This window comes from Aythya ferina (assembly GCF_964211825.1).
Source record: "Aythya ferina genome assembly, chromosome: 2".
In the NCBI taxonomy this organism is placed as follows: Eukaryota; Metazoa; Chordata; class Aves; order Anseriformes; family Anatidae; genus Aythya; species Aythya ferina.
Window position 1 is genome coordinate 17475033 of NC_140297.1, and position 17535 is coordinate 17492567.

A 17535-nucleotide genomic window follows, 5' to 3' on the forward strand; every position below is an offset into this window, starting at 1 on the left:
GGGAAGGACAAAAAATAAAATAGGACAGAGGTACACTTGAAGTTTTGCTTTATGAATTTTTGGACTATTCTTGTTTATTTTTTGGTCTTTCATGAAAGAGGCTTAACAAAAATGGTTATTGTACTGACATTTTTGTTAACATTTTTGCAGACACAATATAAGGAAAATATAAAGGATTTTTTTTTTGAAAGAAACCTTTTAAATTCACATCTAAAAGAGTGTTTTAAATATGTTCAGTTTATACATATTTAATAATCATCAAAAAAAGTATCATACATTAAAACTATAATGATGACAAAGAATTGTGATAATACAATGTTACTTTACATAGACATTTGTTATAAATGGCTCAGGATTCAAATTAGGACTAAATAAAAACATAGGATTTATTAAAAGAATATAAAGGAATAGAGGTAAGCAAACAGCACTGGGTGCACCGGGAGTCTCCGCTCCACCAGGACGCACACCAGTTACATCAATCAGCTGATTTTTATGCTCCTAGACTAATACATATTAATTACTACTTCTAAAAAAATAGATTATTATAATTAACTTCAGGGGTCCAGTCCCTCCTACTGGAGCATGCGCAGTCTCCTCTGGGGTCTCTTCTGGGGGTCTCTAGGGGTCTTTCATGCTGAAGGCTCATAGTCTTCCTCTCCCCCTTTGTACTTACTTGGCACCATGCCAAGTTTATAGAACATTCTCTGCAGGTCTTGTCTCCCAGCTGTCCTTCAGCTTCTTTTTCCTTCCTCTTAATCTCTTGCCCCCCCTAACCAGATACCAAAGATCCACATAGTATCCCATAACAGTCACTAGTTGTTATCAGTTGTTCTGAAACTCCCAGACATCAAACACAAACAGCTTTCTTATTTGACGCTTCACGAGTAATTAAAACATTCTTCCCCAGACATTCACAGACACATCTATAGCAGTGTTAAGTTAATCTCGAAGAAGACAGGAGAAAAAGGCTGTAACTGTTAGAAAGAGAAGTCCGGAATAACAAAAGCAAACAGGTTCATAAATTTAAGGAGTGTTTTCTGAAGACGTGATAAATTGACTAGAATGAGGGGGAGACTGGGACACACTGCATCTGTGGTTCAAGAATTAAATTGCCAGTGCAGGACCCAGAGGCAGACAGGATTCAAACAGAATTGTTTTTTATGGACGCGAATTGTTAAAACATTCCTCACACATTCATCAGTTAGAATGGTGAATTCATCATTTTCATCAAGATTTTAATATGGTTAAAAATATGCAATGTGCCTTTCATATACAAAATTACCAAATAACTGTGTACGTATTAGTTTACCTACTTCCAGTTAAAAATACTGAAAACAAAGGTAAAAGATATTGAAAAGAACAAGTCATGCTGTTGACTGGAAGTAATAAATCTATAGTGCAACAGCAGAAGAAACCAGTGTAGGGTTTTCTAGGTCAACGCAGAGGAATACATTCAGCATAACCAGATGTTCTACCTTGTCTTTGCAATAACATATTCTGAGATACTACAAAGGGTCCAGTTATGTTGAAAACTACACAATTCTTCAGTGGGCATTCCTGCATGACAAGATTCCTATAGCCAGCTCCCATGTTCTCCTCCATCATCTGCAGACCCTTTTATCTCAACAATCTCATCTGCGTTGGTTGCATCTCCTAAAACTACTACTAAACTTGACAGAGTGGTGTGAGGATCAAGCAGTTTCAGGAGAGGTATGTCCACCTTTCTTTCTTGAAAGACGCGGTTCTGAATTGTCAAAGCTAACATAGAGTCTATGCCTAATGATGAAAGAAGTGTATTCATGGTTAGTTCATCTGGGGTCAATCCAGTGAGCTCACCCACCAGTGAGGTAATATAGTCTTCAGACTTGACTAAAGCAGGACCTTGGTCTTGAGTTTTCTCAGATATTTCCGGCTTGTTCCTGAATTCTTCTGACTTAAGTGACTTGAAGCGATTGTTGAGTGACAAAATCCGAGAAAAAACATGATTAAATAAAGTTTGAAAATTGAACTTGACAACAGCTTGCTGTGGGTTATTTGTAAGTAAGCTCTTCCTGAGATACTCATGAATTTCATGCACTTGGAGGACGTCTATGCCCTTGGATGCCAGAATGTTCTGAATCTGGTCTTGATTGAACAATATGCCGAGGTTCAAAGCACCCCAGTTAATGGATTGGCCTGAAAGCCCACAGTTCCTCCTGTAGAGGCAGAAGACATCTAGGAAAGAGTTTGCAGCTGCATAGTTTGCCTGCGTGGAATTTCCCAGAAAGGAAGTAACAGAGGAGTAGCACACAAAGTAGTCAAGCTCATGGCCTTTGGTAGCCCAGTGAAGATTTACGGTCCCTGCCACTTTTGGGCTCAGAACTTTCTGAAAGTCAGCCAGCTTCAGAACTTCAAGCCGGCCATCGTGTAAAACCACAGCACTTTGAAAGACACCTTTGATTGGACTGCCTACAAATAGTTTTACAATGGACTGGAAAGCTTTCTCAACTTCATTGGTTGAAGTAATATCACACTGCACAAACACTATTTTGCTCCCTTCATACTGCTGCTGCAAAGCCTTCATCTCTTCTTGCTTCTCATTACTTGGATTTTTCCTGGAAAGTATTGCAATACACCCTCCTCCATTCTTGGCAATAAATTTCACAGTTTCAAAGCCAAGTCCAGTGAGACCCCCTGCTACTACATAAACAGCATTCTGCTTAAATATCTTCTTCTGGGGTTCGTACACCGGTATATCTGAAACCATGCTGATATTCCTCTGCCTTCTCAGTACAGCAAGTGGGACAGATTTGCATGTAAAATATGACGCCAGAGAGTGCACACTCTCAAAGTTCTCATTTTGTTGAAAAACAGAAGCTGGCAGAGATTTAAACCGTTTCATATCTATTGAACTGAGCCACGCATGCATAGTCTTTCGCAATTCCTTTAGAGATGCTTTCTGGAAAATGCTGCTAAGTGTGAGGATATGAAAGCTGATATTTTCATGATCAAATCCACTGACATTCTGAATACATTCAGACTGTTGATTGCCACATACTACCACCACATCTTTAAGAAAGTTCATGTGGGCCAAATCCTGATGAGACAGTCTGTGTACTGGAGGAAGAACAACAAGGGCATGACATGAATTTATATACTGGAACTCACTGGGAGATGGCCTTGCAAATACTACTTTCCAGCCCATCTCTTCTGCTGCTGCAGAAAGAACTTGGCACAAAACTGACGATGGCTCCTTCGAAATAATACCCAAAATTCTGCCATGTTTCCCCTTGGGTAACCTCTGACTTAAGATTTCCCATGCAATTATAAAGTATGACACACAAGGAACATTCTGAAAGCAAGGAAATTTCTTTACATTGAAGCAAACTGTTCCTGGAATCTGAATTCTGGATGATGCAGCAGCTGGATAACATGAAACCACGTGATCTCCAACTTTAACTTTCTTCACATCAACACCTATTGCTGTTACAGTGCCACTGAAATCAAGAGCTAAAAGTCTGTGTTTGTCTATTGCTTGGGAATTCCAGTACAGTGTATTACCAAAGTTCCGACTAGAAACGCTAATAGGAAAATAATCTTCTGAGTGGAGACACACTTTATCCACTTGAATTTCAATGCTCTGTTTTTCAAGCTGAGTAGCAGTGCTGGTGGATAACTCAGCAGACAAGTCTTTCGCTGTGTACGGATCAGCAGTGTACAAAGTGAACGTTTCTGAATTATGGAGAGATCTTACAGGTTGGCTGTAATCTGAATCTACAAACGATGTGCGCCTGACTTCAGTCACATAAATTCTCCCTTGGCTGATGTAAACTTCTGGGTATTCCTCACCTCTGTATTTGATAAGAATGTCTGATAACGCTGAGATGTCCAGGGAGCTGGAAGAGCTGAGGTCAATTAGCTGAAATGTAATTTCTGGAACTTCAACAATACAAGTTCTGGTCATGCCATAGAGCGCAAACGCACAGTTCATGTGGTCTACATTTCTTTCTGTCGTTCTGTAGCTGATAACTCTGATTGAACAGCGGGATCTTTTCTCTCTTAATGCCACAATAACTTGGCGATAGGCTTCACAACACTTTGCCAGTTGGTCTACCATTTTGCTTGGGAACTCTTCATTTAACTTTTGAATTCCCCACAAGAACAGAATTTCATCATAATCCTTGACCTCTGCTTTCATTTTATTCTCTCTGTGGACTTCCAAGAGGGCTTCCCAGTCCTCATACATAACATATCCGGAATTAGGATGCAAATATTTTTTGAGCTGTTCAGCTATCCCCAGTTTGTCAGCAAACACTAGGACTCTGGGCGTTGCACCTAGATGTCCGATCACCTGTGAAGAAGAGACTTCTACCCACTTGTTTTCAAACATGAACTCGTTGTCCCTGGAAGATGCTTGCTTCATGAAAGTGATGGCAACACGTTTGAGTTCGGCCAAAACGGAACCGTGTTTGTCCATGAAGCATCCGCAGACCTCTAAGCAGTTCCCAATGGATTTACTTGTTCTCATATAAATCATCATTTCTTCCTCCAGCGGTCGGAGCACCACCAGGCTGCCTATCCCTGATGGAAAGCCTGCTCTGGACTGGAACGTCTTTGAGGTCATGACAGCAGTCATCTGCAGAAAACAGTCTAGCAGCACTGGATGAATACAGTAGCTGTACATCTCTTGGACAGTCTCCTTGTTCACCTTTATGCTTGTTATAGCTTCCTTTAGTTCTTGGCAATAATGCACATCGCTGAGCTGCCTGAATATGGAGCCGTACTGAAAGCCAACCTGAGACAGTGCTTCATAAACCTCCTCTGTGCTAATCACTGAACTGCATCTCTGATAGACGTCTTGGAAGGAGATGCTGCTTTCTTCCACAACAGCATCAGACATTTTTGTAACTTGGCCTGAAGCATAAACTGCATTGGAGGACGAGAGGATCTCAAAGGCTGTCACTACGTTATCTGGACTCAGCTTGATATTCAAGACTTGGGAATTCTGTGTGAGAACACACGGTGCTGAAAAGCTGATACTCAACTGGCAAGTACTCAGAGGCACTTTAGGTCTTGAGCTGCTCATCACACAGGACAGACCAAGCTCTACATAAAAAGCACCAGGGACTAAAGCCACACCGTTGTTCTTATGCTCGTATAAGTAGGATGTCGTGTCCTGAGAGAGCAGGCAGCCAAATTCTGTGTTGTCACTGTTCATGTCATAAATCAAAGGATGACTGGAGCTGACACTTCTTTGGTTTGCTTGTGGACGGGTAGCTGGAGAGGTGAATTTTTTACGATCAAATTGGTACCGTGGAATGGCCACTGGAACACTTTGATAGCCATTATAAAAGTGCTGCCAGTTGGGATTATACCCCAGTTCAAACAGATTTCCTACCAGGCTAAAGAGTGTCTGATACTCCACATCAGACTGCAAAGAAGAGAACACAGGAGTGGCTTTCCCTAGAGTTTCTTTTATGCTTCGCTGCAATGCTCGGTGAGGGCTTATTTCCACAAACACCACATTTTCCCTGTCTCTAGCTGCAGTTTCTATGGCTTGAGTGAAAGCAACAGGCTCGCGAGTATGCCGGGCCCAGAATTTGCCCTGAATGAAGTCATTTGCAGAAGCAGCCATCCCAGTCAGCGTTGAAATTACTTCAATTTCCCCCTTCTGCTTTTCTAAAGGCTGTATGGTCTCTTCCAACTCCCCAAGTATCATATCCATGCTGGGGCTGTGGTAGGCAGCTGGGACATTTAAAACATGAAGAAAGATGTTTCTTTGGCTGAATGTTTGAGCTAAAACTTTCTGGACCGCATCCACATCGTCCGGATTTCCAGACAAGGTGCACGTAACTGGGCTGTTGAAAGCTGCAATGCACACCTTTCCTGAATAGGGATGCAGACATTCAGCTATCTCTTGAACAGGGATGTTTCCAACCACCAACATCCTGCCACTGGGAGTCTTTGCCTGCAGCCTGCTCCGGTGATAAATCACTTTCACAGCATCTGCCAGGGAAAGGTACCCAGCAAAATGCGCTGCTGCAATTTCCCCCACTGAGTGGCCAACAGCAGCAACTGGCTTAATGCCCCAGTACTTCAGAAGGGAAGCTAAGGCAACCTGCAGGGCAAAAAGCATGGGCTGGGAGAGTTCTGGATTCAATAACTCCTTCGAGCTGCGGCATTTTCCTGGCAGGAGGCTGATGGGGGCGTGTTTCTGAAAGAGCGCTTCTATTTCCTTACACTTGTCTCTGAACACTGGCTCTGAGCTCAGCATTGCCTCACTGAACTCCTTCAGTGTTACACCATTGCCGCAGAACACAAACACCAGCTGTGGCTCCACCTTTGACATGGCAAATTCAGTGCTTCTTGCTGACATAACCTCTTGCTGCAAGTGTTGGAGAGAGTTTGTGACAAATGCTTTTCGGTACCTGTAGTTGGCATGGCTTCTTCTGCAGGCAGACGTATAGGCCAGGCTTGGGAGAGTTATGGAGTTTCTCGTGCTCAGCTGGTCAGCTGTATCGGCCATTGTCATCTGAAGGGACTTGGTAGATGCTGCAGACAGCAGAACTAATTCCAGTGGCCTCTTAAAGGCAGGAAGAGGCTCTGGCTGCTTAACCTGCCTGACTACAACGTGGGCATTGGTTCCTCCAAATCCAAAGCAGTTGATGCCAGCTACCCTTCCATACTCACCGGACTCTTCCCAGGGCTCAACAGTTGTGGGAACTGCAAGGTTTAACTTCTCTGTATCAATGCTGCTCATCTCCTCTGAGTAATGCAAAGATGGAACAATCTTTCCGTGATGCATCATCAGAAGCACTTTGATTAACCCTGCTGCTCCAGCAGCTGATTCTGTGTGGCCAATATTTCCTTTCACTGAACCAATTTTCAGAGTGGGAACTTGTGAAGATCTGTTTTTACAAATGACACTACCTAGGCTTGCAGCTTCAGTAGGGTCTCCAGCAGCAGTTCCTGTACCGTGTGCTTCAATATACTGCACAATGGAGGGGTTGACATGAGTTTCATAAATGCTGCGCAGTAAGTTCTCTTGCTCTATTTGAGATGGCCTTGTGATTGGAGTTATAGACCTACCATTCTGATTTACTGCACTGATATTTATAACACCCCAGATTTTGCTGAAGTCTTCCATTGCCTGTTTCACAGGAAGAGAAAATTACCTTTAATAATCACATGCTTTTTCTGTATAGGACAAAAGAATCAAGAACAGACAGACAGGAATACTAACTTTTAAATTTGTGATGTCTTTCCCATGCTAGGGGAAGTGCATAAATGTTTTGTTAATATTAATATTAAGCTTGACTTGGAAAAGCCTTTTTCTAGAGTAATTATTAGACTGGGAAATACAAAATTCAAGTAAGCAACCAGTCTTCTTTTAGGCTGCTTCACAATCTTACCTTTTTCAGTGGTTTGAGGAAAACAACACCGCAGCCTTCTCCCCTTCCATAGCCATCTGCCTTTTTAGAGAAGGGTTTACTTATTCCCTCTGGAGAGATCATTTTTGCTTTACTGAGAGATACAAAGGTACAGGGCTCTATTATGCAGTTTACACCACCACAAATAGCTGCTTCACAATCTCCTGGAATAAAGCAGAAACATAGTCAGGTTGAGACTTCCAAGATGATAGACAGAAACATTTTAATTATCTTTAAGTTAATGGATTAAAAAGACTGTTATTATAGACAGACTCTATTAATAATATTAACAATTCTTTGAGGTATTTTAATTTTCAGGATTGGAATCTTTCACTGAGGTACATCATTGAAAAAGTACCCAATACAGATCTCTAAAACTACATCAGGATATGGTTAAGAAAGTAACACTATTCCTTATAGGTTTTCTTCTACAGGTACGGTGGATATTTCTGAGGCACTAGAACCTTTTAGTTCTCTATCAGTGAAGATGAATCTGCAGAAAGTTTTATTAATTCACTGAAGCAATTTTAAAATATGAAGTATCAATCCTAGTTTCTTTGCCTACCATCTCTTCAATCCCATTACCTGATTTAATCGCTCGCAAGGCATAGTGTAGAGCAAAAAGAAACGATGAGCAAGCAGTGTCAATTGTCAGTGATGGTCCGGTCAGATTAAACGTGTAGGACACCCGGTTAGCAGCTATGCTCATTGCTGTTCCTGTACCAGCATAATGATTTATTTCATCTGATGATCTGCTTGTTATGATTTCATAGTCTCGATTCATAAGACCTATAAAAATATCAAATATGCGTCACATTAACCTGAGCAAACAAAAGGGATGTACAGCTCTGAGCTTGACAATGATTTTGTTTTTCTGTTTCCGTATTAACCTACACAGCATTAGGACTGCTGTGGTGATATTTTGCTTCTACTCAAAACAAAGGCCAGACTTCCAGCAATTTCCACTGGACACAGCTTACACAAATATACCTAACAATTGATTTTTTTCTACCTGGAAAAATGACAGGTCTGTTCTGCTTCCTTAGCTCATTGTATGAGACAGTTAAGGTGTGTGTAGCCTGTTCAGACCCTTGTATCTCAGTTTAAGCAAGATTGGTTTCACTTGCTGTGATCCACTAAGCAAAGCAGTAAGAGAAAAGAACAAGGCCTGTGCCTCTGAAAGAAGTCATTTCCTCTCTCTGGAACACACATGCTTGGAGTACAGGGGATCTCAAGTCTATAGGCATGTGTGGAAAATGCAGTATGTTTATTCAAAATAGGTGTACTGTGTAAGGAGAGCATGTCCGAGACTAAGAGGCAATCTAAAGAGTTTGTCTCTATAGTTTCATCAGCCTAATTATCCCAGAAAATTCATCTCAAAACAGACACACATTTACACCAGCAAAAATGGGCTAGCTTCTTGACACAATCGGCAGTTGGACAAGTGCACCTTGGTAGCATGCTACTATTTACATGAGAATTTCTGCTGGTTTCACAGGATCTTAACCTCTACAACACCTTAACCACCGTTATACTGCAAAACATGAAGGTGTCATCGGTCTGAGTTGAGAGTATCAGTCCTGGCAAGGGTTGGTCTAGGTGGACAGTTTAACTTTTTCCTGCATCAACTTCAGTGCTGCAAGACACTAACACAGACACAGACACCTAAGAGCACATCCATTAATTATATGATGATCTTCTAGATTAGCCTAATACACTTTCTCCACCAAAAATAACCAGTTGTGTCATAGTACTGTAGCCTTAAGTTCTCCAATGCCAGAGATACATATAAATTTTACAAAGGGGCATTCCATTCTTTATGAGGTTAAAATGGACATTATTCACCGTGAAATGTTCTTACCAATAAAAACACTTGTTTTGGTGCCACTGATGGCTTCTACAGGGACTCCTGCATCCTCCAGTGCTTTGTATGTGCATTCTAACAGTAACTTCTGTTGCGGATCCATCGCTTCAGCTTCCATGTTATTAATTCCAAACAGGTGGTTGTCAAATGTATTAAATCTGTTAAAAATAGAAATCTCTTAGAAAATGGTACAATATGTATACAACATGCATTTATTTCTAGATCCAAAGTACGCATTTTTTGTAATGTCATGAAAAGCAAAGACCTAAGTGATGTTGAAACCACAGTTCCTATTTGTGAAATTCAGAAGGAAAAGATTATAGGCCAAGGATGCTTTATTTCCTGCCACAAGATACATACTTTTATCAACTATTCCACATTTCAGAGTTCTAAGGCCACCCCTCAAAATTCTTATTCACACTGGTGAACTATCCCCCTTGTACTGATAGGGCTCCTTCATTATGAAAATAATGAAAATAATGAAAATAATGAAAATTTGCAGAGTAAGACTCTTCTGCAATGTCATCATAGGCAACAAATTTTAAATAGCTATTGTCTTCTAAGTTATATAAAGGCAATGTTGACCAATGGCTTTCTAGTTTAAAACCAATAGATATGGGACCAGCTCAGATGCTTCCAAGAGATGCCCATACCCCTCTAATAAGAAATGTAAAATAAATGTAAAATATTTTATGTGTTTATGTGGGGGGGCCATAAGCCCACACTTTCAAACAACCAAAGCCAGACTCAATGTTGTATCCTACGATCACATTCATATGGCCTTCTGTCTTTTCTTGATTTCAGAGGAAAATTAAATATCTAATATGAGACTATTTTCTTAAGTAATTCTGGGTCTTACAAAACAAAACTGTTATGTTTTGCTAAGTGTAAAACTGTTAAATGTTATTCTCAGGAGCCAATAAGATTACTTCTGTGCATGTCAGCTTCTAATTGGAAAAAAGGCATGAGGATTTTCAGGAAATGTGGATTTAAAACTAAAGACACTTATGCTGATCTGACTGTAGCTTGATATTCTTAGCACTAGCAACATCCCTCATACAGCTGTGCTCATATCTCTGATATAATTTCACATGAGACATCAGGGCACAACTAAAGGGATACATACTGCAGGTTCCTTCTCCATGTCTTCTCTGTACACTAGGATCTTTACCTGGTATTTATGTATACATAAACCCCCAGTATGATAAAGGACTGACTCAAATAAAAGGAGTGAATAAAAAAAAAAAGTTTATTTTTGAATACGTAACAGTATGAGACTAAGTAAAAGCAGGATTATTATTAAATTATGAATAGTTCAGGTTTACAAGCAAGTGTAACACTCCAATCAAGCATAAAATCCCTTTCTTGACCATCTAGCAAGCAGACTTTCTTTTTTTGTCTCTAAAATCTCACAGCTTCATTTAAATTAAAGCCAGGACAGGATTAGGTCCTAAGGTCCGGCAGAGCTGGCCAACCTTCAATCTGGAGCCAGACAAGATTCACCAGCCAGTTCATATAGCTCACATTCGCTGTGTGACAGGTGGCATCTCAAGACATGATGAATTTACAAGCTGGATTATGCAACCAAAGATCCTATGTGGCCTGTGAATAAATGTGCTCATAAATGTCATATAACAGGAGCTCCTGCAAATTGATAACTGCAAGTTTGTCATGTGAGAAAACCTGTCATAAAAGAAAACCTGTTCCTAGGTCCAATTTGTAAGGTCTCCCTGTGGCTTGTACTCTCCGAAAGGCTGGACGCATTAGCCTCGTTACAGAAAAAGTCTGTGCCACAGCACAGTAGCAGACTTACTCATTGAGAAGAGCAGCGCGTGTTGTGCATGCTTTTCCTGGCTTGTTACTGTCTGGATCATACCACTCTTTGGTGTCAAACCTCTCTGGGGGTATTTCTACTGTGCAGTTTATGCCTTCCTCCAGGACTTTCCAGAAATTGTCAATTCCTTCACCTGTTGGACAAATATTTCAAAGAAGATTAAATTATGTGCTCCCTTTCTCCATGTATATGTAGAAACATACACGGAATGTGTCCTGGTTTTAGTTAGAACAGAATTAATTTTCTTCCTAGTAGCTGGTGGAATGCTGTGTTTTGGCTTAGGATGAGAAGAGTGTTGATAACACCCCAATGTTTTAATTGTTGCAGAGCAGTGCTTATACCAAGCCAAGGACATCTCAGCCTTTTGCTCTGTCCTGCCAACAGGCAGGCTGGGGGTGCAGTAAGAGCTGGGAGGGGACAGACCCAGGACAGGTGACCCAAACTAGCCAAAGGGGTATTCCATACCATCTGACGTCATGCTAAACAATATATAGGGGTGGCTAGCCGGGGGGAGGGGGCCGGACTGCTCGGGGTTAGGCTGGGCATCGGTCAGCGGGTGGTGAGCAATTGCATTGTGCATCACTTGTTTGTACATATTATTATTACTTTCCTATTATCACCATTGTAACATTATTGTTATTATTGTTATTATTATTTTGTTATTATTATTTTCCTGTCTTATTAAACTGTCTTTATCTCAACTCACGGGCTTCACTTTCCATTTCTCTCCCCCGTCCCAGAGAGGGAGGGGGGAGGGTGAGCGAACGGCTGCGTGGTGTTTAGCTGCCAGCCGGGTTAAACCACGACAGAATGTTACATGGAACTCCCATGTATATATCTAATTTACTGAAGAAGAAACACCACAGATAAAGAAATGAGTATTCTTTGGTGACAGAAGGATGGAAAGGAATGACTGATCCTTTCACTTCATGCTTAAATGTAAAGTTACCCCACAAAATTTTTAACTTTTGTAAAACTCAAGAAGTTTTAAGACGTTTTTCCAAACACGTAAAATATCTCTAGCAAGTTGGCCATCAAAGAATCAGTGAATGGAGTTTAATCCAGTTGGCAGTGAGCCAGCAGTGACTCCAGATGGTCAAATGAAATGAGGTTTCAGCGAGGAAGGTGTCAGTCTCGTTCCTCAGGTGACAAGTGATAGAACACAAGGGAACAATCTCACATTGTTCCAGGGGAAGTTTAGTTTGGATATTAGGAAGACTTTCTTCACAGAGAGGGTGGTCAAACATTGGAATGGGCTGCCCAGGGAAGCAGTTCCCATCCCTGGAAGCATTTAAGAGACGTGTAGACATGACACTAGGGGACACTGTTAAGTGATGGGACTTGGTAGGTCATGTTGATAGTTGGATTTGATGATCATGAAGGTCTTTTCTGACCTAAATGATTCTATGATTCTGTGGTTGAAATCCAGAATTCCAACTATGGGCACTGAGGCTATGTCTATGCTTTCCTCTTAGCCCTGAAACCAGCTGTCATAGCATCCACACTGTGTCCCACATTTACCCTCCTCCCAGCTTCCACTTCCCTGTGGCTGACCTGTGCCATGGTGGTGCTAACCTCTGGCATGCTGACCAAGGGAGCTCTGATGTGGGCCAACACGGGCTGGAGACTGGGATAACAGTAACAATGCCTACATGACAGCAATCCCACCTAAAGTTAATCATCCCTGGTTAGTCCATCATCATAGACAGCCAAGGGCATTAGTTACACATGGAGTAATTTAAGAGTTCCCGTCACTCAACTTCTTTTGAGGCAGGTTCATTAAAAAAGCTCTGAAGATGTGCAATGCAGGATCAGGACACGTTGCATTTATTGCATGGAGACGTAACTAAGAACAGTGTATCTGAAGAGAGGCTCTTTACTGGGATGTCTGGACCAAAAATGGCTTGAACCAAATTAGCATTTAATGCTGCAGTAGGAGACTGCTGCTACAGATTTTATAGAGCTTTACTAGAGTACTGACAGCTTCAGAGCAGCAGAAGAACCTAGAGAGCTCTCACAGCTATCTAAATATCTCCAACCATCTAATCTCAGAATGCAGAAACCTCAAATCACCCTTGACACACCCAGTCTGTCTGCATGAGTTTCACATACGTAGCTCAATGCCCTGCCCACAGCCAGAACTGCAGGTCTCGCCCTCAGTGGACAAATTCAAACCAACTGATTCTCACCACAGCGTGACCTTTTAAAAAGATCCTACAAGTAGCAAAGCAATGAATTCTACAAAAGTAAGGGAGACATATATTCTTTTACATACACATGTTCTTTTACATGAATTCCTCAACTTTAATAAGTGACGGTGCTTTTCAATGTTCATTCAGCATCCTGCTTTGTATTTACCCAAAACTTACCTCCAGGAAAGTTGCATGCTATTCCCACAATAGCAATTTCGCCTCCAGTCTCCATCTCCATTCTCTGGGCTGCACAATACAGGTATAAACGTCAATGAGATCAATCATTACACATTATACATTTCTCATTAGATAAATATTAGTTTAAAGGGTGAATTTCCCACAAGCACATACACTTGTTCAAAGGTAGATTAATCTTGAGTGATCTGCCTTTGGCTGTGATGAGAAAGGACACTCTCCAAAGGTGACCAGACCTGCAGGGTATGTTTCTGTCACATTTAGAGGAAAATCCCAGACCAATTCCCCAGACTTCCTTATTCACAGACACTCCCTTTTTACTGTTTAACCTCTGCTATTCCCATCACCAGATAATCTGCTCTTGAGCCTTTTCTCTGATCAGCCCTGCTTCATACTTTGGGAACAGTAGGGAAATACGCATTGACCAAGGCACACTTTCAGCTCTATCATCTCCATCCTTTTCAGAAAATAGAGTCCCCAAGCAGACTCTGCAAGTTATTGGTTAAAATCAGACAAGCTAAACAGGCAACAGGTGTCTAAATCACCCTTCTCTGTTTTCAGAGGTTAACCCCCACAGACCACGCTCAAAGCCACCAACAGCTATGAGATTGCTGTTTTGACAATAATGAGCAGTCTCCAAGTAGCACCACTACTGCCACACAATAACTTCCCTTTCATCTCATTTCTGGCTTCAAAGAGAAAGCTTATTGTTGGGAAGAAATACAAAATGAAAACGTGATATTTTTCAACAAATTCAATGGCAAAGAAAAGGACATTACACATCAAAAGAAATATTTCAGCATAGACTTTAAAGCTGTTGGTGTTTTTTTTTTTTGTTTAATTCTGGTAAATGAAGTTGGGAGATAAAAATCAGAACGATGTAATTAATTAGAACTCACTAAGATGCCTACCTTAAAGCTCTTGCTGGACTTAATTCATCCTACAAAGGGAAGAAGGGAAACATTGAAAAGGATTTTTAGCAATGTTTGGGAATTATAAGAATCTTATCTCAGTGATACCACGGTAGGTCCTAAAGGGCCCTTCGGCGTTACTGACTGCAGTGAAGCAGGGATGAGGCTGATTTACAGCCCTAGAGATCATCCATAGCTATGATTTCTAGAGGGTTAGTCTTGAAATGTGAAATTAAAAACCACTGTTCAGAATCATACTTTGAAAAATTTAATTCACATTGCCGAGACAGAGTTAGAGGGCCACCTAGTAAAAATAAAAAGACTAGGATATGGTTTTATAGGTGTAAGTTCTATTTTAACAACAATAATTCCTGAATGCCATGAAAGTTGTTTTCTTCTGGCTCTTTCAAATTCATCTTCATCTAGAAGAATGGAGATCCATTCCAAGAAGTCAGAAAGAAATACGATCATACAAACACGTAAACATATTTGTGACTTAGGATCTTTTTTCCCACACTAGACTCAGATTTTAGTTTCTATTTCTATCAATTTCTTCTTTAATTTCTATTTTGTATTTCAATTTCTATTCCATTGCTATTTCATACTTTAATGTTTATTTAATTTGTAATTAAAATCCGTTTAATTTCTACTTGTGATCTATTGACTTCTACGTTATTTCTATTTCATATTTTAATTTCACTGCCAACCTGAATCTGCAAAACTCAGCATAGATACTCTTACCACGAAGGTGCTTTGAAGCATTTTTTAAGTTAGCACCTAAATAGAATATAATAGAAAAATAAGGGCATTCTGATTTTAAGACAAAATATGTCTTTGGCATCTATAGAATTATCCAGTGAGATATTTAATTCTTACCTTATATCATCCCAGTAGGGTGTACTAACCGGGTGAGTCCTTGGAAGTCCTTTATATAGGGTTCTGGGAGGTTTCATATTCAAATCCATGCTAAAATGTGGAAATGTGACTGCCTTTTAAAGGAAAAAAAAAGAGTCATTATCATTAATCAGTAGCTCAGACTAAAGTTCAAAACTCTTACCTTTGGGGTAGTACATTCTTGATGAAATCAGGTTTTATACTAGGATAAAAGGAAAGTCTGTCTTATCTTACATAATTACTGATACTTACATAATTGCAGATACTACCCTTGCCATGAGATTGCCCAAAGGGGTTGTAAGAACATGTTTTAAAAGACTCTGTCTTTAACATAACATGTCAAGTTGGTTTGTTATTTATTTCAACAAATCTGAACAACTATTTGAAGCCCTGTTTGTTTCCTGGAGGCACCAACTGTGAAAACTAAGCATAAACTATTAAAAGTTGTGTGTCATGTATGATGCTACTGTTGCAGAGCAATAGTGTTTAAATATGCAAGTATAAAAAACCTTGTCAAAAGACAAATAGTTACAAAATATTTGAGGACCGTTGACTCCATTAGTAAAGCTAATGGCTGTTTTTACCTATACCTACTATCTGCAAAGTATTTGTATCAGCAAGCCTGTGATGATTCTCTCACACACACACACACACACACACACACAAAAAAAAAAAAAAAAAAAAAAAAAAGGATCAGCACTAATTCCCCATTTTTATTAAAGTTTGAAAAACTACAGAAATTTTAAAACACTGGGAATGGTGATCACAAAGGAACATGAGGGTTGAAGTCAGAAGGGACGTATGGGTCCATCTGGTCCAAACTCCCTGCTCAAGCAGGGACACCTAGAGTCAGTTGCCCAGCACCTTGTCTGTTAGCCATTGGTAGCTTTGAGTACATCCTTTGCCTCGTTGCTGTACTTGAAAGGAATTTAGATGGGAGTTAGATATCAGGGGATTGAACCTGGATGCTGGTGGGCATGCTCAGAAATGCAAGAGTAAATGAGCTTTTGTAGTAAAAAGAGAGCTCTCTTGTCTCCTAGTTTGCCTGTTTTTCTTTTGTTTTTCCTCACTGGCCACCTACTGAAATATTGTTCAAGGAAATCAATCCTGTTAGGTTAGGAATCTTCTGAAATTCCTAAGTTTAAAACAAAAACCTAATCCTGGCATTCCTACTTGCCATTTCCTTGTCTTGGATAAGAATTGTCCTTTTACTGAGAACCCTTTTCCTCCTTTTTCCAGACAATTCCTCAAGTGCTCAATGACTCCACTTGGAACGGGATTGGTGACGTTAATGTCACCTAACTTTAGATGACTGAGGTGTCATTTTATCTTTAAGTTTTGTCTTTACGTTTTGTGTCTAAGTTTTATCTTAAATTTTTATCTTTATCTGAGTAAGCTGACAAAGAATGGACGCTTACCTGCATTGGTCAAAACACCAGCTCTCTGCAACACTCTGCTAACTTTGTTGACCAAATGTCCATTGACCGTAAAGGGCACTTAGATGCTCATCTCCCATGCTAGTAAATGCCTACACTACCATCATCTAGAGGGGGTGGGCAATTCTAGGTAAAGACGCTTAATTTTATGAGTGCTACATTTAGTATTTAAATCTATTGTTGACTCCTATCGTCACAATCCACCTGCCTGTCTACCGTTTCCATAATGTCTGTTTACAAAGAAAATTTCTTACAAAGGATAGGTCTGAGATTAAAGCAAATGTTAGGCTGTCCAAATTCTTCTGGCTTTTTCTAAGATTACGGAAGCAAACTTTCCGGAAGAACCAAATTGCCAGGAACTGTGTTGAATTCCTTTAATGTCTCTTGCATTACTGTGAATTGGCAAAGATAAGAAATCAACAAACAGAAGACCAACAAAGCATTGCATTCTTCTTCTTTAGCAGGGAGGACTGTATATTGACAAGGAACAGAAGCTCAAGAGGCTGGCAAACATGCTCTCTGAAGAAGGAGTGACGCTGTCATCACACTGAAATGCATTGTCATACTTCTGACAAATTTCTCTTGAACATACGCTGCACCTGTGCCAGGGAAATCCCATGCATGAGGACAAATTGGGAGAAGAACTCATGGAAAGTAGCCCTGCAGAGAAGCACTCGGGGTTCTGGTGAACAAAAAGCACGACATGAGTCAGCAGTGCGTGCTTGCAGCCCAGAAGGGCAACTACATCCTGGGCTGCATCAACAGAGGGATGGCCAGCAGGGGAGGGAGGTGGTTGTGCC

General features: G+C 40.5%; 1 protein-coding gene across 3 annotated transcripts; it reads right to left on the bottom strand.

The window, feature by feature from the left end:
• Positions 1-1227: 1227 nt before the first annotated feature.
• On the bottom strand, positions 1228-15307 carry LOC311431184 (uncharacterized protein). 3 transcript variants are annotated; one of them, XM_084508480.1, is made up of 8 exons: positions 15282-15296; positions 14406-14434; positions 13477-13545; positions 11087-11240; positions 9271-9431; positions 7995-8198; positions 7392-7573; positions 1228-7129 (listed from the first exon to the last, which is right to left on the bottom strand). In XM_084508480.1, the coding sequence occupies exons 3-8, from the start codon at positions 13535-13537 to the stop codon at positions 1574-1576; spliced, it is 6318 nt and encodes a 2105-aa protein (XP_084364606.1). In that variant the 5' UTR covers positions 13538-13545; positions 14406-14434; positions 15282-15296; the 3' UTR covers positions 1228-1573. The 3 variants fall into 3 exon arrangements, with proteins under 3 accessions (XP_084364606.1, XP_084364605.1, XP_084364607.1); XM_084508479.1 differs by lacking the exon at positions 14406-14434 and having other exon boundaries at positions 15282-15307; XM_084508481.1 differs by lacking the exons at positions 14406-14434; positions 15282-15296 and adding an exon at positions 13651-13669.
• Positions 15308-17535: the final 2228 nt, after the last annotated feature.